Here is a 16,899-nt window from a genome sequence, read left to right on the forward strand (position 1 = left end):
ATCTATCTATCTATATATATAAAGTACGGTTTGCTCTCTCCTAGAATTCACGTAGATAAGTCCTTTCATATCGTAGTGACACGTGTCCATTAAGACAAATTGTATCTCTATTATTAAAAGATAAGTACCAATATAAATTGCCCCTTAGTTTTCAAAGTTATTTACATTTGAATGCCACTGAAGTAATAAATTTAACTACCTTTTAGTATTCTTGTCTTTTATAGTTTAATTAATGCATTTTCCTAAAATAAAGTATAACAAATTATGTTTATTTATTTAAAAAAAAACTTCCTATAATCTGGGTAAACAATAAATTATATTTAATCAATGTCAAAAATGTAACAAGATTTTATTATTACGGGGTGGTTATTTTTTATTTTGGTATATTAACTACGTCTAAAAAACATAAAAGTGTTATAAAAATACATAATATAAACCACAAAATTTTAAATAATATATGGAATTATTTAATTGTATAAATAAAATATAAAAATAGATAACCATTTTATTTTACACTAAAATTTTGATCCATAAAAAATACATTTGCACGAATACATGAGTTATATTTTAAAAATAGGTTGTAATAGTTGACAGATCAAAAAAAAAATTATTCATTATAAATTCTAAAATGATTGTGTTTAGAAAGATATTTATTTTTTACATATATATAAATTTTAAAAACATATATTACCATTTACATAAGATAAATATTTTTTTTTGTAAACCAAAAATAAATACCTGCTCAGGTGCGCGGGTTCTAGTTGTTTCATTAATTTTTCATTTTTAGGTTTATTCTATTTTAAAATACAGAGATTTCAGTTAACTGATTTTTTTTTAATAGATTGAATGATTGATAATTTGGAGATAACATTTCAAAAATAAATAAACATTTTGGCTATTATTTTAAAATTTTGAATATAACTTTTGTTTTTTTTTTTTTTTTTTTTTTTTTTTTTCAAATAACTTTTGTTAATACATGAAACAAATAACTTGACATGGATTTTAATTGAGTGACAAATAATTTTCTTCGTAATTATATGTATATTATATGATCTTAAATTATGTGTAACATCAATATAAATATTTTAAATAAAATAATATATGTAAACAAGAAATATAAGGGCAAGTATACATATGTTCGATTATTTTCAGATATCCATTCGGGTTTGGATATTACCCGTTCGAGTTCGGATATCCAGTTTCTCCTAAATTAATACACATTCAGGCATTTTGCTATATCGGTTTGGATTTCGATTCGGGTTTTTCGGATCGGCTTCGGATACGGGTTCAAGTATCGGGTAAAATACCCACCCCTGCTATATATCATAAACAAAGGAACATAATTTAGTTAAACTAATAGTATTTCTAAATTTGGGAGTAGTATTATATTTACATGTTCATATTTTCAAGGCTAATTTTTTTAAAATTTTGGTAAATAAATATTATTTAATTTCAAGTTATACTAAAAATCTGTTTTAACATGTTGTACATATAAAAGTCATTTATTTTAACAAATCATAAAATATTATAATTAAAAAACATAAAAATTACAAAGTGTAAAGTCTGACCTAAAATAAATACCATGAGTAAGCCGAAATTACAAATTCATCGGCAAATTTAAACCACCTGCGAAAAGGAAAGACTAAGAAAGTAGAGATGACATCTCGGCGTTCCGTCGATGGCTGCAACAAAAATAAATCCAATGGAAGATAAATAGCAACATTTTTTTTATGTTTTTGGGAGACATAAAAAAAGGAGAATTGTGAAACGGATCACGAAGAGCAGGTGGTAGCAAATATTATGCCATCTCCAACATCAGAGGCTGTAGAGGATGAAGAGTTGATTTTGAGTTCAACAATGGAGAAAGATGCTGCAACTATGAAGTATATCGAAAACCATTACAACAAACGCATGGCATGAGACACATAAAGGCTAAGGCTCCGGCCATAGAGGCCAAACACTTGGTATGATTTTGATTGAATTCACTCACCTTTTTATGTGTTTTGTGTTTTGATGATGAGTCAATATAACAATGTGTCAAGGTTGCTGAGAAAGAACATGTTAACCCTTCAAACTATTTCGATTTCTATGGGAAGGTTCTTATAGGTATTGTAACTAAGGAATATATTGTTTTGTATGCTAAATGATTCAATAAAGTCTCTCTATAAATTGTTTGGTGTTTTTATTACTTTTAATACTAACTCAGTTTTTCTTTTATGTACTCCCAGAATCAAAGTGCATGGTCAATATTTTCAATGTTGTAAACAGAGCTTAACATGCTCAAAAGGGTTTGAATGCTCCAAGGTTAAAAGACTCTCCAAAATTAAAAGACTAAACGTATAATCTTTAGATATTGATCTTTAGCATGAATCTTTCCGTAACTATAACACTTCAACTAATACGACTTTATATATCTAAATTGTCCTACAACGCACTGTGTCACATATACAGATTATTTCAGATCTTTAACCTCAACTAAATAGTCATCGATCATAAGAACAAAGACTATATCCCGCGCGAAGCGCGGACCGACCCTAGTTTTCATATAAGTTATACTTTTCTAAACTCCACACCCTTTTATAACAACTAATGCTATACCATCCTATTGTTCATGTTTTAAGCAACAATATAATAAGTAGCACTAAAAACAGGAGGTATCTTTAGTTAACAATCAAACCTCAGTTCCATTCCTAAGATCTCAACATTTAATAATTACTACAAATAAACTTACATGTTTTTGATAAGATTAAGCTCTGTTCTGAAATGATTTTGCTTGGTATCCTTTATACAGATTACCATTATATTTTTATAAATTTCATCTCAGAACAATACAATCTTTATATATATAAATCACATTACTAATTTTTGATGCAAGGATATATTTAGCATATGATAGAACATGAGGGGATGTAAGAAGGGATTAGGGGGTCAACTGACCCCACCTCATTTTGAAAAATATAGAGAAATTTCATCCTGTATACAAAACTTTATTTCTGACCCCATGAAAATATTATCTCTGACCCCGTAAAAATTCAAACACACTTAAAACAAAAAGATAAAACTTAATTACATAACTAAATGATCAAATGGGTTTACGAAAAAAAATTCCAACTAACTAAATTTTGAGTTCATAATAAGTTTAAGACCAATTTAAATATAATAATAATCACTAACTATTGTTGGTTAATTAAAAATTAATTAGTTTATTTTTATTTTAGAAAACATAAAGTTCAGAATATGACTTTAAAAATCTGTCTTTGTCTCTTATATTTTGAGTTAATTTTTTGTATTCTTTTAAATCTTATATATTTTATACTTATATTTGATGAAATTGACAATTAGAATTAAATTCCTAAATTTTATGATTTTTTTAATTATAAAAGTTAAATATTGTTAACTACAATTTTTAAAATTTCTTAAAATAAATCATTTTAATTTATCAAATAGATTCATTTTTGAAATTTCTTATCTATAAATAAATATTATAATATAATTATAATATTAAAGATGAGATAAAACAGAATTTCTTATTAAAATTTTTTAGCTTTGTAATTTTGAATGTGAACTTATAGAGAATACATAATTTTATTATGCAAAATAAATTTGTAAGTTTTTTAGGTAATTTATACATTTTTTATATTTTCTTTTTTTTTCGGTAAAAAAAAGTTCTGGCTCTGTCACTGATAGATTAATACTTGATGCTATGATTACATCATAATTAAAGGAAGTTGTCCAAAATGACTCAAAACTTGATTTTATATGTAAAAGTGTACCCCAAATTCAATCAAATACAAAAGTAACCCAAAAGGATAGTGAAATTACAACAATCTCCATATGACCAAACAAAAAAAACATGTATTAAGTTATCATTATAACCCTTCGCGTGAGAAGACTTCTTTTGAAGTCTTCTTAGAGAATACTTCTTTATAAGTCTTCTCATTCAGTAGATCTTTAAAATAATTTAAATTTTTTATAAAAAAAACATTTTGATCGGAAAAATTGAAATCATTTAATAATAAATATTTCTAAACCATGTAAATTTAGTTTTACTAAAATTGAATTATTTTCAACATAGATGAGTGAAAGTCAATTAACTCATGATAGTTCTTGGTTTATGGTTTGGTAACATATGTTATAATATTGTTAGTATATTTATGGTTAGATTTTGAAATCTTATCTTTTTTTAAAAATTAACCTATATGTGTTTAGTGACTATCTAATAACTTGATTTAAACACTTTCTAAGTATCTTAAAAGTTTAAGGAAGTATTTTTTTGTTTAGCTATTCGATTTAGGCGGAAAACCTAAATTCTTCTTAAATTTAGGCGGAAAACCTAAATTCTTCTTAAATTTAGGCGGAAACCATAAATTCTACTAAAATTCAGGCGGGATATATTAGAAGTCTTCTCATGTATTAGATCTTAAAAGTAATTAATAAAGTTTATAAAAGATTATGAAAGAGAAAAAAATCAAAATCATGTATTAAAAACATTTCTAAATGATGGAAATTTAGTTTTACTAAAATTGAATTAGGTTTAAACATATAAGTGAATGTAGGTAGATTGAGTCATGATAGCCTTCGGTTTAGGGTTTGGCAAAATATTTTATACTATTGTTGGTATTTTTAGGGTTATATTTTGAAATCTTATATTTTTATTTTTTATTTTAGTTTGACATATATGTGTTTATTGACTATCTAATTACTTGATCTAAAAACTTTATAAGTTTCTTTTAAGTTTAAGGAAGTGTTTTTGATTAGTTATTTGATTATAGGGTCTTGAAGACTCCGAGAAAACTTTGGTTTAGAGTTTAGTAACATATGTTATAGTATTGTTTGTATTTAGGGTTAGATTTTAGAATCTTAAATTTTAAATAAAAAAATTAACATACATGTGTTTAGTTTTGTGTATATTAAACGTTTTATAAGTTGATTTTAAGTTTAACGAATTATTTTTTCCTATTTAGTTAGTTATATGATTTTGGTGTCTTTTAGAGCCTTTTGAGTGCATAGCTGAACAGATGCGTCAGATTTTTAGCTATGAATGGAGACCTTAACACCATTAGATTGAGCCTATATTTTACCAGACGGTAGAGCTTTGAGTTATATTTCCAATGCCGCCGGTGTGAGGTCAATCAGCATCCTGTAGCAGAAGTTATGCCCGTTTTACTGAAGAGTGATCAGTCTTCCTCGCGAGAGGAAACTGTTGAGGAGATGAAGGACTGTCGATCGACGGTGCATACTTGGTGTTGATTGACAGTGATTCCAGAATACGGGCCCGCATAGTTTATGACCGACTTAAGCCTAGAAGACACCATAAATTACCAAGATGCCCCTGGACGACTTGAAATCCTATTTATGTTATTTATAAGCCATTGTTGACGGCTATGCTATCTATGCTCTCTTAAGCTTTCTATTCATTGCTTCTCTTAGTTAGGAGAAAAGGAAGGAACTCTTTCAGAGTCCTCCTGGAACTCCATTGGTTTTTGTTTTTATATCTATTGTAATTTTATATTTATTCTTTCTATGATTTATGTGACAAACTTCATGCTTGAATAGATCCACCTGTTTTCAGATAGGTTATGAGGGATTAGCTCCAACTATAGATTTCTAGTTGTGATATTCATCATTAAAATTGTCATTAATGCGTGTTTCTAGTTTAGCTAGCTATAACTTGAGCTTGGAGTTGTAGACTCAAGTCATCACTTGTATCTCACCCTGAATCCATCCTAATTGAGCTAAGATTGCTAGAGTAAGGCGAGAGCTGATCTAGGAAGTCTAGTGAGCACAATTCCACCCGTGTGTAAAGCTTGACTAAACACGTCGATCAATATTCCAATCGAATAATCGATCGACGGTTCAACAAGTGTATCGATCGACACTTATATCTGGCCAATAGACAAACCTAGAAAGAGAGAGCCGATCGGTTTGTTTATAAGTGTTGAGCTCTAGCAACCATCCTTCCACCAAACAACTCTCAGTCCCATAAGAACAACTACCTTGTTCGCCCTGCAATTTATTATATTTACTACGTTAATACCTATTAGTCTAGCTTAATCATATAACTATTAGATCTTTTGTGTGTCCTAGCTCTCTATGGATTCGATTCCTAAGTACTACAACTCGGCCTCTTATTTGAGAGAGTATAAATCACTCCTTAGAGTAATTTGAGTGATATCAATTATTGAAGTTATTGGTACAACATACCAAGAAGTTTTTTTAACCATTCTATTTATTCATAACAAAACACAACAACACAAAAACATAGTTAAATTTACTAAAACTATGAGAGAGGACTTCACAAGAAAACTTAGTCAAATTCACAAAATATCAAACTTTAATTTTAAGTGAAAGTTAAAATTTTAAATCTCATGTAAGTTAAAAAATTATACTTTATGATCTAAAAAGAGTAAAGACACATTAAAGCACATGACTTAATATTCTTGAAGTTACTTAACACTTTTGAAAGTTAAAAACATATTTTGAAATTACTTAACACTCTTGAAAATCTAACGTAGAAGACTTCTCTTTTAGAAAAAACTTCTTAAGAAGCCTTCTCGGATTAGCTAGAAACATACATATTTGAAATCTCATAATTATCACCAAATAAGTTATGAATTTCATCCAGGATCTCTAATATTGACTAATACACATGAATTAATAATAAAATATTAAAAAGTCATTTTAATTGTAGAGAAAATGAAAGTTTATCAAACGTTGACGTAGAAGACTTTCTAAGAAGTCAAGTCTTCTCCGAGAAGACTTCTTAAGCAGTCTTATGTTTAGGTAATTTTTGCAATTGCAAATTTACGAAGGAAGACTTCTTAAGAAGTCTACTCTACAGAAGACATCTTGAAAAGTCTTCTTTTGTTAATATTAGCTTAATTTTAAATTTAAAAAATTCTCGAAAATGCCATAGAAGACTTCTTGAGAAGTCTTTTTGGATAAAAAAGTTAGTTTGCAATTAACCAAAGTTTGTCAGAAACTTGACTTTTTCTAGAAGACTTCTCGGAAAGTCTTCTCGGGAAGAATTCTATAGAAGTCTTCTGAAAGTCTTCTCATGAAGACTTCCTTCTGAAAGTCTTCTCAATGTTGTAAGAAGTTTACCTGAGATACTTTTGCAATTGACTAATATTTGACTTTTCCAGAGATGACTTCTCTAGAAGTTTTCTTTCGTAACCAAAGTTTTATCCAAACCCCGGAATAAAAATTGAGAAGACTTCTTTAACTTCTAAAGAAGTCTTCTTCGAGAAGAATTCTCAAGAAATCTTTTCATTAATATTAAATGTTTCACTATTATTTTTCAATTGCAAAAGTAACCCACGCAGACTTCTTGTGACAGTAAGAAGACTTCGGGAAAACTTCCAGAAGACTTCTATATAAGTTTTTTCCGAGAAGACTTCTCGGGAAGTCTTCTATAAAATGTCAAATTTTGGACAAACTTCGGTCAATTGCAAAATTAATATATTTATCTGAGAAGAATTCTCGAGAAGTCTTCTCTGGAATTTTTGGGTTTTTTTTTAATAAATGAAAGTTAGAAGACTTGTAGGAAAGTATTTTTGATGGAAAACATATCTAGCGAAGTCTTGTGAAAGTCTTCTTGAAGTCTTCTGAAAGTCTTCGCAAAACAGATCTGGGAAAAAATTGATTTCATACCTTGAGCCTGTAAGATTACTTGCTTAGATTCTCCAAGCACCCATAACTTCACTACCAAAGCTACTAAGTCGTTGATTACCACGGATCATGAGCTTCAATGTCTCTATGAACCTTACAAAGCTTGGAATCAAAATCTTGTTGTTTTTGGATGAGTTTGAAGAGAGAGTGAAAGAGAGGTTATTTGTGTGCATAAATAATGAGATATGAATAGCAATAATCGAAACTTTGGTGCATTAAAAGCTTCAAATTGATTTTTCATGGTAGTTAGTGTATTGATCACGATGGTAATATTGTAAATACTTGGTGAAGATGAGGATGATAAGATTTTTTTTTTTTTTTTGTCATCAACTTTACAGACTCATGTTGACTCTGTAAACCAAACTGGGAGATTTTGATCCATGTGAACTACAAAAGACGTTTTCTTCCTAGCACTGCGGGCTAAGCTATCTGCCTTCTTGTTCTGCGTTCTTGGTACATAGATAATCTATGCTCGGAAAAAATTCTCTTTCAGGCTGTTTATATCTTCCAAATAACTTGCAAATGCTGGCCATTCTTCTGCTTCTGAAACCATCTTCACCAATTGAGAACAATCTGTTGCAAACGTAACCTGAAATTGTCGTAAGTTTTTCATACATTCCATTGCCCATAATAAAGCTTCCATCTCCGCATGAAGAGGAGTAAGGGAAGCCCGAACATTTCTTGCACCCATCAAACCCGCAAATCCTTCTAGAGTACTGTACCATCTTTGACCTAAAAAAACCTCATTCTCTTTCCAGGAACCATCCGTAAAACACCATCTTCCTGAAATTGACGGAAGAATCGTAGCCTCTACCTGTGGACTCCTCTTGTGATCAGTCAGTATTTGTGCCTCAGCCCAGAGTTTTAATTCCGTTTTTGCCAGTTTAAGGGTATCCAACGGATCCACATCCAAATTACTAAAGACTTTATTATTTCTTCCTTTCCATATATACCATAGTATCCATGCAAACTGATGATCCTCCATCTGTGGAACAATTCTCCAAAAGAGATGATCCATATTCACAAAGAGAGAACTTATTGGAAACATAGCTGGATTTGTTGGAATCTTTGAAAGAGCCCATGTCTGAAGTGCAGGAGGACATTCAAAGAATACATGGTTGATCGATTCCTCCTCAGCTCCACATCTTGCACAAACGATATCTCCGGGCATCCCTCGCTTATGCAGATTCTTCTTGACTGATATACACCCTGTCACCAATTGCCATAGAAAATGCTTAATCTTTGGTGGGCACCGTATTTTCCAACAATATGCCTTCAACATATCCACTGTGGGTCCAAACACTAATGCTGGTTTTTCCCTATCTGGGTATATCCTTTCAACCTGATATCTAGATTTAACCGTGTATTTTCCATTATTTGTGAAATGACATCCATCTTTGTCTGCCGTCCGAGTTCTACTCAATGGTATACTTTCTATTAATTTCACATCATGTGGGTCTACCAAAGCCCGAAGCACCGGCGAATTCCATCTTCGCAAATGAGGATCAATAAGAGAATCCACTGTAAGGTCTGGGTAAAGATTATGTTGATTTTTATTTGCTGGTCTCGGGCGAGTGGTTGGGAGCCAAGGATCATTCCATACGGATATAAAAAATCATGTTCCCACCCTTTTGATAGTCCTCATACGGATATGAGAATGATAAGATAAAAGAATCATTTTCAAAAAAAGAAAAGAAAAAGAAATGTAATGGTTTTTTTTGTGAATAACTCAAACTTCTAAAGTGAATAAGAAAAAAAATATTTCAAAAAAAAGGTGTTTGACTTAAAATTTTAGGTCACATTTGAAAAAACCCCTCTTAATTATAAGGTTCATTTTCTAAAAGTAAAGTGCGGTTTCTAAAAGCCCTTATTTCGAATGTTTACAACCGCCCCGTCCCGCACCGCAGTTAACAATAATAAAAATCTCTACATATACTATATATCTATACGTTTTTATAACTGTTAAAACCGCATCGCAGTTAAACCGCTTGTTCCGCACCGCTCAAACCGCAGTCATCATTCGGAGCCTAAGTGAAAAATTGGAGGTTGAACCGGGCGGCGGACATAATGTGCTCGGACAACACACTCCTTTCTTACTGTCTTTTAATTATAAACTAATAAAAAATTCGCATTTTGGCAATAAATTCACCGTCAATTCAAGCAAGACTTTCCACAGGTGTGAGAGTTTTCACAGTTTTTATTGTATAATTGATTGTTTTTAATATTGATCTCTAAATTTTTTTAAAATATAATATATAAGAATTTAAACCCTATAAATTATAAAATAGGTATGAAAATTTACAGTGAAGTAAAAATGTTTATAGCTCTTTTAGTCAGGTTTTTTTGTCCGAAAATGTTTATTGCTTAAATTGATCGTATCTTCAAATTGAATTTATATATTTTATGTTACAGTAACTGATAGGTTAATAAAATAGTATATAAACTGGTGCGGAGTCAAAATAGATCTTTTTAGGCTTTTAGGTCCGGACCTTTGCAAAAGTTGCCGTTTTTTTGTTATTTTTATTTTTTTTAAACAGCTTTGTTTCCATTTTGTCAAAATCTTGAGGGAAAGTGACAAAATAAGTAACCAAATTGGTCAAATCTGAAGATATTCTTCGAAGAAAGAAGATGAAAAGGTCAAAGTTATAACCTGATTTCTTGGGACCTTCTGAGTGAGACAAAAAAGGGACAAGTCATATGATATAACAAAGGAGACACCTTTGTCTTTCATTTTGCTGATCTCACTCTTACGTCTAAGAAGACAACTTTTCTTGTCTAGTCACCAGAAAATCTTGAAAGGTATGAAACTTGATGAATATACTACACGGACAAGAGCTTTCGTGTAGGTGTAGTGTGTGAATGTGATGAGTTTCGATGGTTTGAATAGTACAAACTGTGATAATACAAAATATGTGTCTATTCTTGCACTATCTTATCTTATGTCCTGCCTTTGGTGACTTCTTTTTCACTCTATAACTTCTTGTTTTGGTCCTTTTTTTTCTTCTGTTGCAGAGAGTGAAAAAATGAATGGTGATTTTGATATTTCTAAAGGAGATGATGAGTTTGAGAGTGATAGCTTCGAAGCAATGTCTGGCGATGATGATGATAAACATGAACAACGCCCTAAAAAGAAGAAGAAGATGTCAAAGTACCGTAGACACACTTCTTACCAGATTCAAGAACTCGAATCGTAAGAAGACTCTGTTTCTTCAGATATTTTATCAGTTATATGTTGATGATATAAACTAAACTATGTGTTTTGTTTGCTAATGTTGAGTGTAGTTTCTTCAAAGTGTGTCCTCATCCTAATGAGAAGCAAAGGCTTGAACTTGGAAGCAAACTTTCTTTGGAGAGTAAGCAAATCAAGTTTTGGTTTCAGAACAGAAGAACACAAATGAAGGTAACTTGTGATTTATTATGGAACATGTAGCTTTTTTTTTACAGAAAGAGTTTTGATTCTTTTTTTTTTCATTTTGACCAGACGCAACTAGAGAGGCATGAGAATGCGATTCTCAGACAAGAGAATGAAAAACTGCGTGTCGAAAACGGTATCCTCAAAGAAGCAATGAGAAGTCCTCCTACATGCAACAACTGTGGTGGAGCAGCTACACCAGGTAACGTCTCACATGATCAGCAGCAGCTTAGGATGGAGAACGCTAAGCTTAAGTACGAGCTCGATAAGCTTTGCGCTTTAGCAAACAGATTCATTGGCGGTTCTATCTCACTAGAGCAGCCTTCAAATGGTGGGGTTGGCTCACAGGATTTGTCTTTAGGACATGGTTTCACCAGAGGTACTTCGACCTTTATGGATATTGCCGCGGTGGCTATGGATGAGTTGATAAGGCTAGCTGAAGTGGATAATCCTTTATGGACAAAATGTTCAAAGAGCGAGAGGGATTCAATGAAGCACGACCAGTATACAAGCATTTTTGCGGGAAGTAAACATCCAGGTTTTGCAGCTGAAGGTTCAAGAGAAACTGGTTTAGTTCTCATCAATAGCTCGACTCTAGTGGAGACTCTAATGGACACGGTATGAGAAACTTGTATGCATGTCAATACACAAAAACACACGCTCACTAATAAACATATCTTGAATTTGGGGTTTTTACAGAACCGATGGGCAGAGATGTTTGAGTGTATTGTAGCTGTTGCATCAACCGTTGAAGTGATATCTAACGGTAGTGGTGGATCTAGAAACGGCGCTCTTCTGTTGGTATGTTCCTCAATAACCATAAACGTTTATATTTTTTTGATTCATTGGTGATGACTCATGATGATTCTTTTTGTTTGGGACAGATGCAAGCAGAGTTTCAAGTTATGTCTCCATTGGTTCCAATCAGACAATTAAAGTTTCTTAGATATTGCAAGCAACATGGAGATGGTTTATGGGCGGTCGTGGATGTTTCTTATGATGTAAACAGAGAAAGTCAGGACTTGAAGTCTTATGGTGGCTTAAAGAGGCTTCCCTCTGGATGCATCATACAAGACATAGGCAATGGTTGCTCCAAGGTAACTTGTTAATTTTCTTTCATCTTTTTCTAAGGTGTGAGAGTTAGCTGTAATTTGGATTTGTGTGAGTTTCTTTATTGAATTGTTTATATCAAAGATTAACAAATGAGTCGACAGTTAGCCTGAGAACCTGAAGCCTTTGTGTATATCTTATCATAAGAATCTTCTTTTTATTAAAATAAAATATCAACTCTGATCAAAGGCTTCATTTTTCAAGGCATAGCCTGGTTCTCGTCTGGGCTAGTTCTAGGCTACTATATAATTAATACAAAATATCTTGTTTTGTTTACTTAAAAATCTTGGGTATGTTAATCTTGGGATTAATGAATCGGCTAATTAACTTTCCTTAGTAAAATGGGTTACTTTGTTATTAATTACTAGTTACTACATTTTGGTTTAACACTTATAAGACTTCAACAGGTGACGTGGATTGAACATTCAGAGTATGAAGGGAGTCATATCCATCCTCTTTACCAACAATTGCTCGGTTCTTCGGTTGGGTTAGGTGCAACCAAATGGCTTGCAACTCTGCAGAGACGATGTGAAAGCTACACAACCCTTTTGTCTTCTCAAGACCAAACAGGTTTTTCTTTCCTTGTCTCTGCTTTTTGAATCTTGAAATGTCCTGAGACTTTATAGAATGAGTCATAGTAAGAAAGGATTGTGTTTCTTTGATGTTTTCTGATAGGTTTGCCACTTGCTGGCACCAAGAGCACACTAACACTTGCACAGCGTATGAAGCGCAACTTCTATTCAGGCATAACTGGATCGCCCATCCACAAATGGGAGAAGCTTGTCGCTGAGAACGTAGGACAGGAGACAAGGATACTGACCAGGAAGAGCCTTCAGCCGTCTGGTGTTGTATTAAGCGCTGCAACGTCTATGTGGCTACCGGTGACTCAGCAGAGACTGTTTGAGTTTCTGTGTGATAGTAAATGCAGAAACCAGTGGGATATTTTGTGTAATGGTGCTTCAATGGAAAACATGCTTCTCATCCCACAAAGGCAAAGTGAAGGAAGATGCGTCTCTCTTCTTCAACATGCTGTGAGTCTTTAATCTAATATTAATCTCACTACTTGAGTACTAACTAATTAGACCACTTCTAATTTGCAGGGAAAGCATCAAAATGAGAGCAGTATGCTAATCCTGCAAGAGACATGGAGTGATGCTTCCGGTGCGCTTGTGGTTTATGCACCCGTCGATGTGCCATCTACGAACATGGTAATGAGCGGTGGAGACTCAGCTAACGTTGCGCTTCTTCCATCAGGGTTCTCCATATCGCCTGATGGATCATCATCATGGTCTGATCAGATCGATAAAAATGGAGGTTTGGTGAACCATGAAAGCAAAGGATGTCTCCTGACAGTAGGGTTTCAGATCTTAGTGAACAGCGTACCGACCACAAAGCTCAACATGGAATCTGTTCAAACTGTTAACAACCTCATCGCTTGCACCATTCACAAGATCAAAGCCGCTCTTAGTATACCTGCTTAGCTAAATTTCTAGAGACCTATTCTTGTTTCTCTTTCTGGAACATTTTGTGAGAGAGTAGAAGACAATAGAAATTCAGTAAAACTTTGAGACAAATAGTAAGTAGAACAAACAAACAAACAAATGGGCCACAGAGTCTTGCAAAACTGATTCTTTGTTTTGTTTCTGGCATTTTCCTCCGAATACATGAAAAAATTCCATCTCAAGAAACATACAAGACACCACGTCGATAGAAAACAAGACTTGCAGAAGCAAAAGCCGACCAAACAAAAAGAACCCACCAAGACATCAACAAACCAACTTGTCCAACGAACTCGCTGCAAGGCAAAGAACCACATACCAGTTGAGAAACAGCAAATGAGCCTAGATCAATCTGAGACAATCCTAGGAAGATGATTACAAGAACGGACGGCGCCACAAACTGCAAAGCAACTAGGCACAAGTAGTGGTTATGAAGAAACATCTTCGCCCTGCTAAACTCCAAATCAGGAGTCTTACTCCCATGTAATCTCTGATACCAAGATAACACCGCTTCGTTCAAAAACATCTGAAGGTTAGGGCGAACCGCCATAGCCTGTAGTAAACCGGACAGCAACAAACACAGAACACGAAACCTGCCGAAATCACTAGTCGAGAAGCCTACATTACCAACCAACCCACCAGCATTGCTGCTTCTCTTCACTAGAATGTCAGCCAAAGGATGGATCCAAAGCAACGAAGTGAAAACGGAGACAATGTAGTTGACATAAAGAATGATTCTACCGAACCATCCACAAGATATGATAGAGAGATTACTCCTAATCTGATCAGTACCAACCCAAAACGACCTCGCGCTTCTCCCCGCAGGCATGTAGAGGAACCCAGCGATGCACGCCATGGAGAAGGAGATGAGTACACAGCAGAAGGCATCAACGGAGCCTAACTGAAAGTCCAACCCTCTAGGGAACACACCAGCACTAATAATAATCCCGAAGACAAAGCCTAACGCCCCGAAGATGAAGCTAAGTCTCTTCTCGGATCGCTTGGACGCAGATCTCTCGAACGAGATCTTAGCTAACGCAGCGAAGACTTTGCACAAGGCGATGAATCCGAGAACAAGAGGGAACAAAAGGCCCTTACCATCTACGGAGAAGTAGATCTGGAGAAGGAAGGAGGAGAGAGATAGGAAGGACACAACGAAGAGGGAGTTGTAGTCGGTGAAGTACATGCGGGATCTGAGGTGGTCTTCGTCGAGCTTGATTCGGAAGATCTGGGCGTTGGTTTCGTCGAATTCGGATTTGTCCTTGGATCTGTTTCTTCTTCTGAGTTCATTGTTGGGGTCTGTGTTTGAAGGACGTCGGATCGCGGCTCTGACTCCACTTCCGGCGCTGTTCTGGCCGAGATTCTCGGGTTGGATGTAGGTGCAGAGGCCGTAGAGGAAGATGATCGGGATCCTGAGGAAGTAGAGGATTAGGGTTAAGGAGAGGGATAGCAGGGTTTGGAGGATGAGGTTCCTGTAGGTTCCGAAGTGGTCGAGCATTCTTCCTTGCTGCTCTGCTCAATCTCTTCTTTGATCTTCTCAGATGTAAACTAAAACGGTCTCTGAGAGTGTAATTTGGGAATAGGTGCCCAGTATGGAAACTGGAAACCCATTCTTTTTAGCCTGGCCCAATATTCAAACCTGAGAAGGCGGAAGAGATGCATACATACCTGAAATCAGAGAAATGTTAGTGATTGAAAGACAATTATAATGTACACAGAAGAGAAAAAAAAATGCAATTTTAATTATCAATTCAAACTAACATTAACTTTAATGTGCATAATTTTATCTACTTTAATAATTTTCGGAAACATAACTTTATGATAATGTTATGTTTGTTCAAATTCCATAAATCCTAATACAGATTATAAAAATTCCAAAAAATGAATAAAGAACAAATAAAAAAAGAAGAAGAGGAAAAATTTAACATGAAATACTGGAAGATGCAACAATTCCAATGAGCATCAACAATCAAATAATCATGGATGATACAATTTTTCCAGGGAAAAAAAAAAGAAAAAGCTTGAGAAGAATTGAAAAAAGACCTACAGCGGTAGGTGTCATAACTGTTATTATTATGAAATGATTATATATATATATGTATATATTTTAGCCCAAGCTGGAATCGAACCCGTGACTTCGTCTGAAGCTCATTTATATTGTTAGCTGAAACCACTAGACTAAAGAGACAATTAGAAATTTTGGCGTCTATAATTTATTTATTTATTCTGGCGCTCAAAGCTTTTTCTCTACGGGCTTTAGGTCAAGGCTACACCTGGATATGAGCTTTTTTTATTTTATCTAACTAATGTCACGAATTGTTTGATATTTTTGTTATTTACATTTTTAGAACTATTATCGATTAATTTTTAATTCAACTGATGTGTCTTCTATTTGTGTAGTTACACTTGTATATTTAAAGTGTAATGGAATTTCTTAATAAAAGTTATAAATTTTTATATGTTGGGCATGTGCTACGTTTCTTCTACTTCTCTAGTGTTTAATAATGTGTAATGGAAATGTGCATTTTACTAACAATATTTTTCGGGTAAGTAGATATACACAAATAGTTATGGTAGCAGACTGATAATATATTTGAATGGGGCAAACATAAATTCCGTATAGGTCAATTGCATCAAGATACAATATTTTGTCATTTTAAGTTTCTGGCGGATAAACATTTTGTCATTAAATCGTTATACCCAGTGGCGGAGCTAAACCTAAGTTCCACATGGGTCATAATTCAATTACTATACATAAAAAGTACATCTATGAGAGTTGAACCCATTACATATGAGTCAAATCTAAGCATCTTAACTCATTTACCACAGAAACAACATAGTCAATACACCTAAAAACTAATATTTATAGGTTTTACATGGGTCAATTGACCACTTTCTCTCCAAGGTGGCTCCGCCACTGGTTATACCTTGTCAGAGATGTAAGTGGATGGATAGTCAATGGTTTGATTGTCATATTCTTGTAAACACAATTGTTTTTAGCAGCTTCAGACAGTATTGAAGATGATTGCATGACATGACGGGTGGTGGTTCTAGACGATTAAACCACAATTGTTTTTTTAGATGTGGATTGCAATATTGCAGAGGTTATGATTCTAAATTTTAAATCATGTGAGTCCCTGTCATTTTAAAACCTCTTTCAGAGAGACTGCATGTTTGTTTTGCTTGAGGACAAGCAAAATGGTAAGT

General features: G+C 33.5%; 2 protein-coding genes across 3 annotated transcripts; one reads left to right on the top strand and one right to left on the bottom strand.

Moving 5' to 3' along the window:
- Positions 1-538: 538 nt before the first annotated feature.
- LOC103832602 (homeobox-leucine zipper protein HDG7) lies at positions 539-13,984 on the top strand. Of its 2 annotated transcripts, XM_009108649.3 has the most exons (9): positions 539-10,470; positions 10,684-10,861; positions 10,954-11,071; positions 11,153-11,701; positions 11,783-11,884; positions 11,968-12,180; positions 12,601-12,763; positions 12,869-13,224; positions 13,294-13,984. In XM_009108649.3, exons 2-9 carry the CDS (start codon positions 10,695-10,697, stop codon positions 13,672-13,674), a joined length of 2,049 nt encoding a protein of 682 aa, XP_009106897.1. In that variant the 5' UTR covers positions 539-10,470; positions 10,684-10,694; the 3' UTR covers positions 13,675-13,984. The 2 variants fall into 2 exon arrangements, with proteins under 2 accessions (XP_009106897.1, XP_033137965.1); XM_033282074.1 differs by having other exon boundaries at positions 539-10,861.
- Positions 13,735-15,356, bottom strand: LOC103832612. Its single transcript, XM_009108660.3, has one exon. The coding sequence runs from the start codon at positions 15,188-15,190 to the stop codon at positions 13,874-13,876; it is 1,317 nt and encodes a 438-aa protein (XP_009106908.1). The 5' UTR covers positions 15,191-15,356; the 3' UTR covers positions 13,735-13,873.
- Positions 15,357-16,899: the final 1,543 nt, after the last annotated feature.

This window comes from Brassica rapa, chromosome A10 (assembly GCF_000309985.2).
Source record: "Brassica rapa cultivar Chiifu-401-42 chromosome A10, CAAS_Brap_v3.01, whole genome shotgun sequence".
Taxonomy (NCBI): Eukaryota; Viridiplantae; Streptophyta; class Magnoliopsida; order Brassicales; family Brassicaceae; genus Brassica; species Brassica rapa.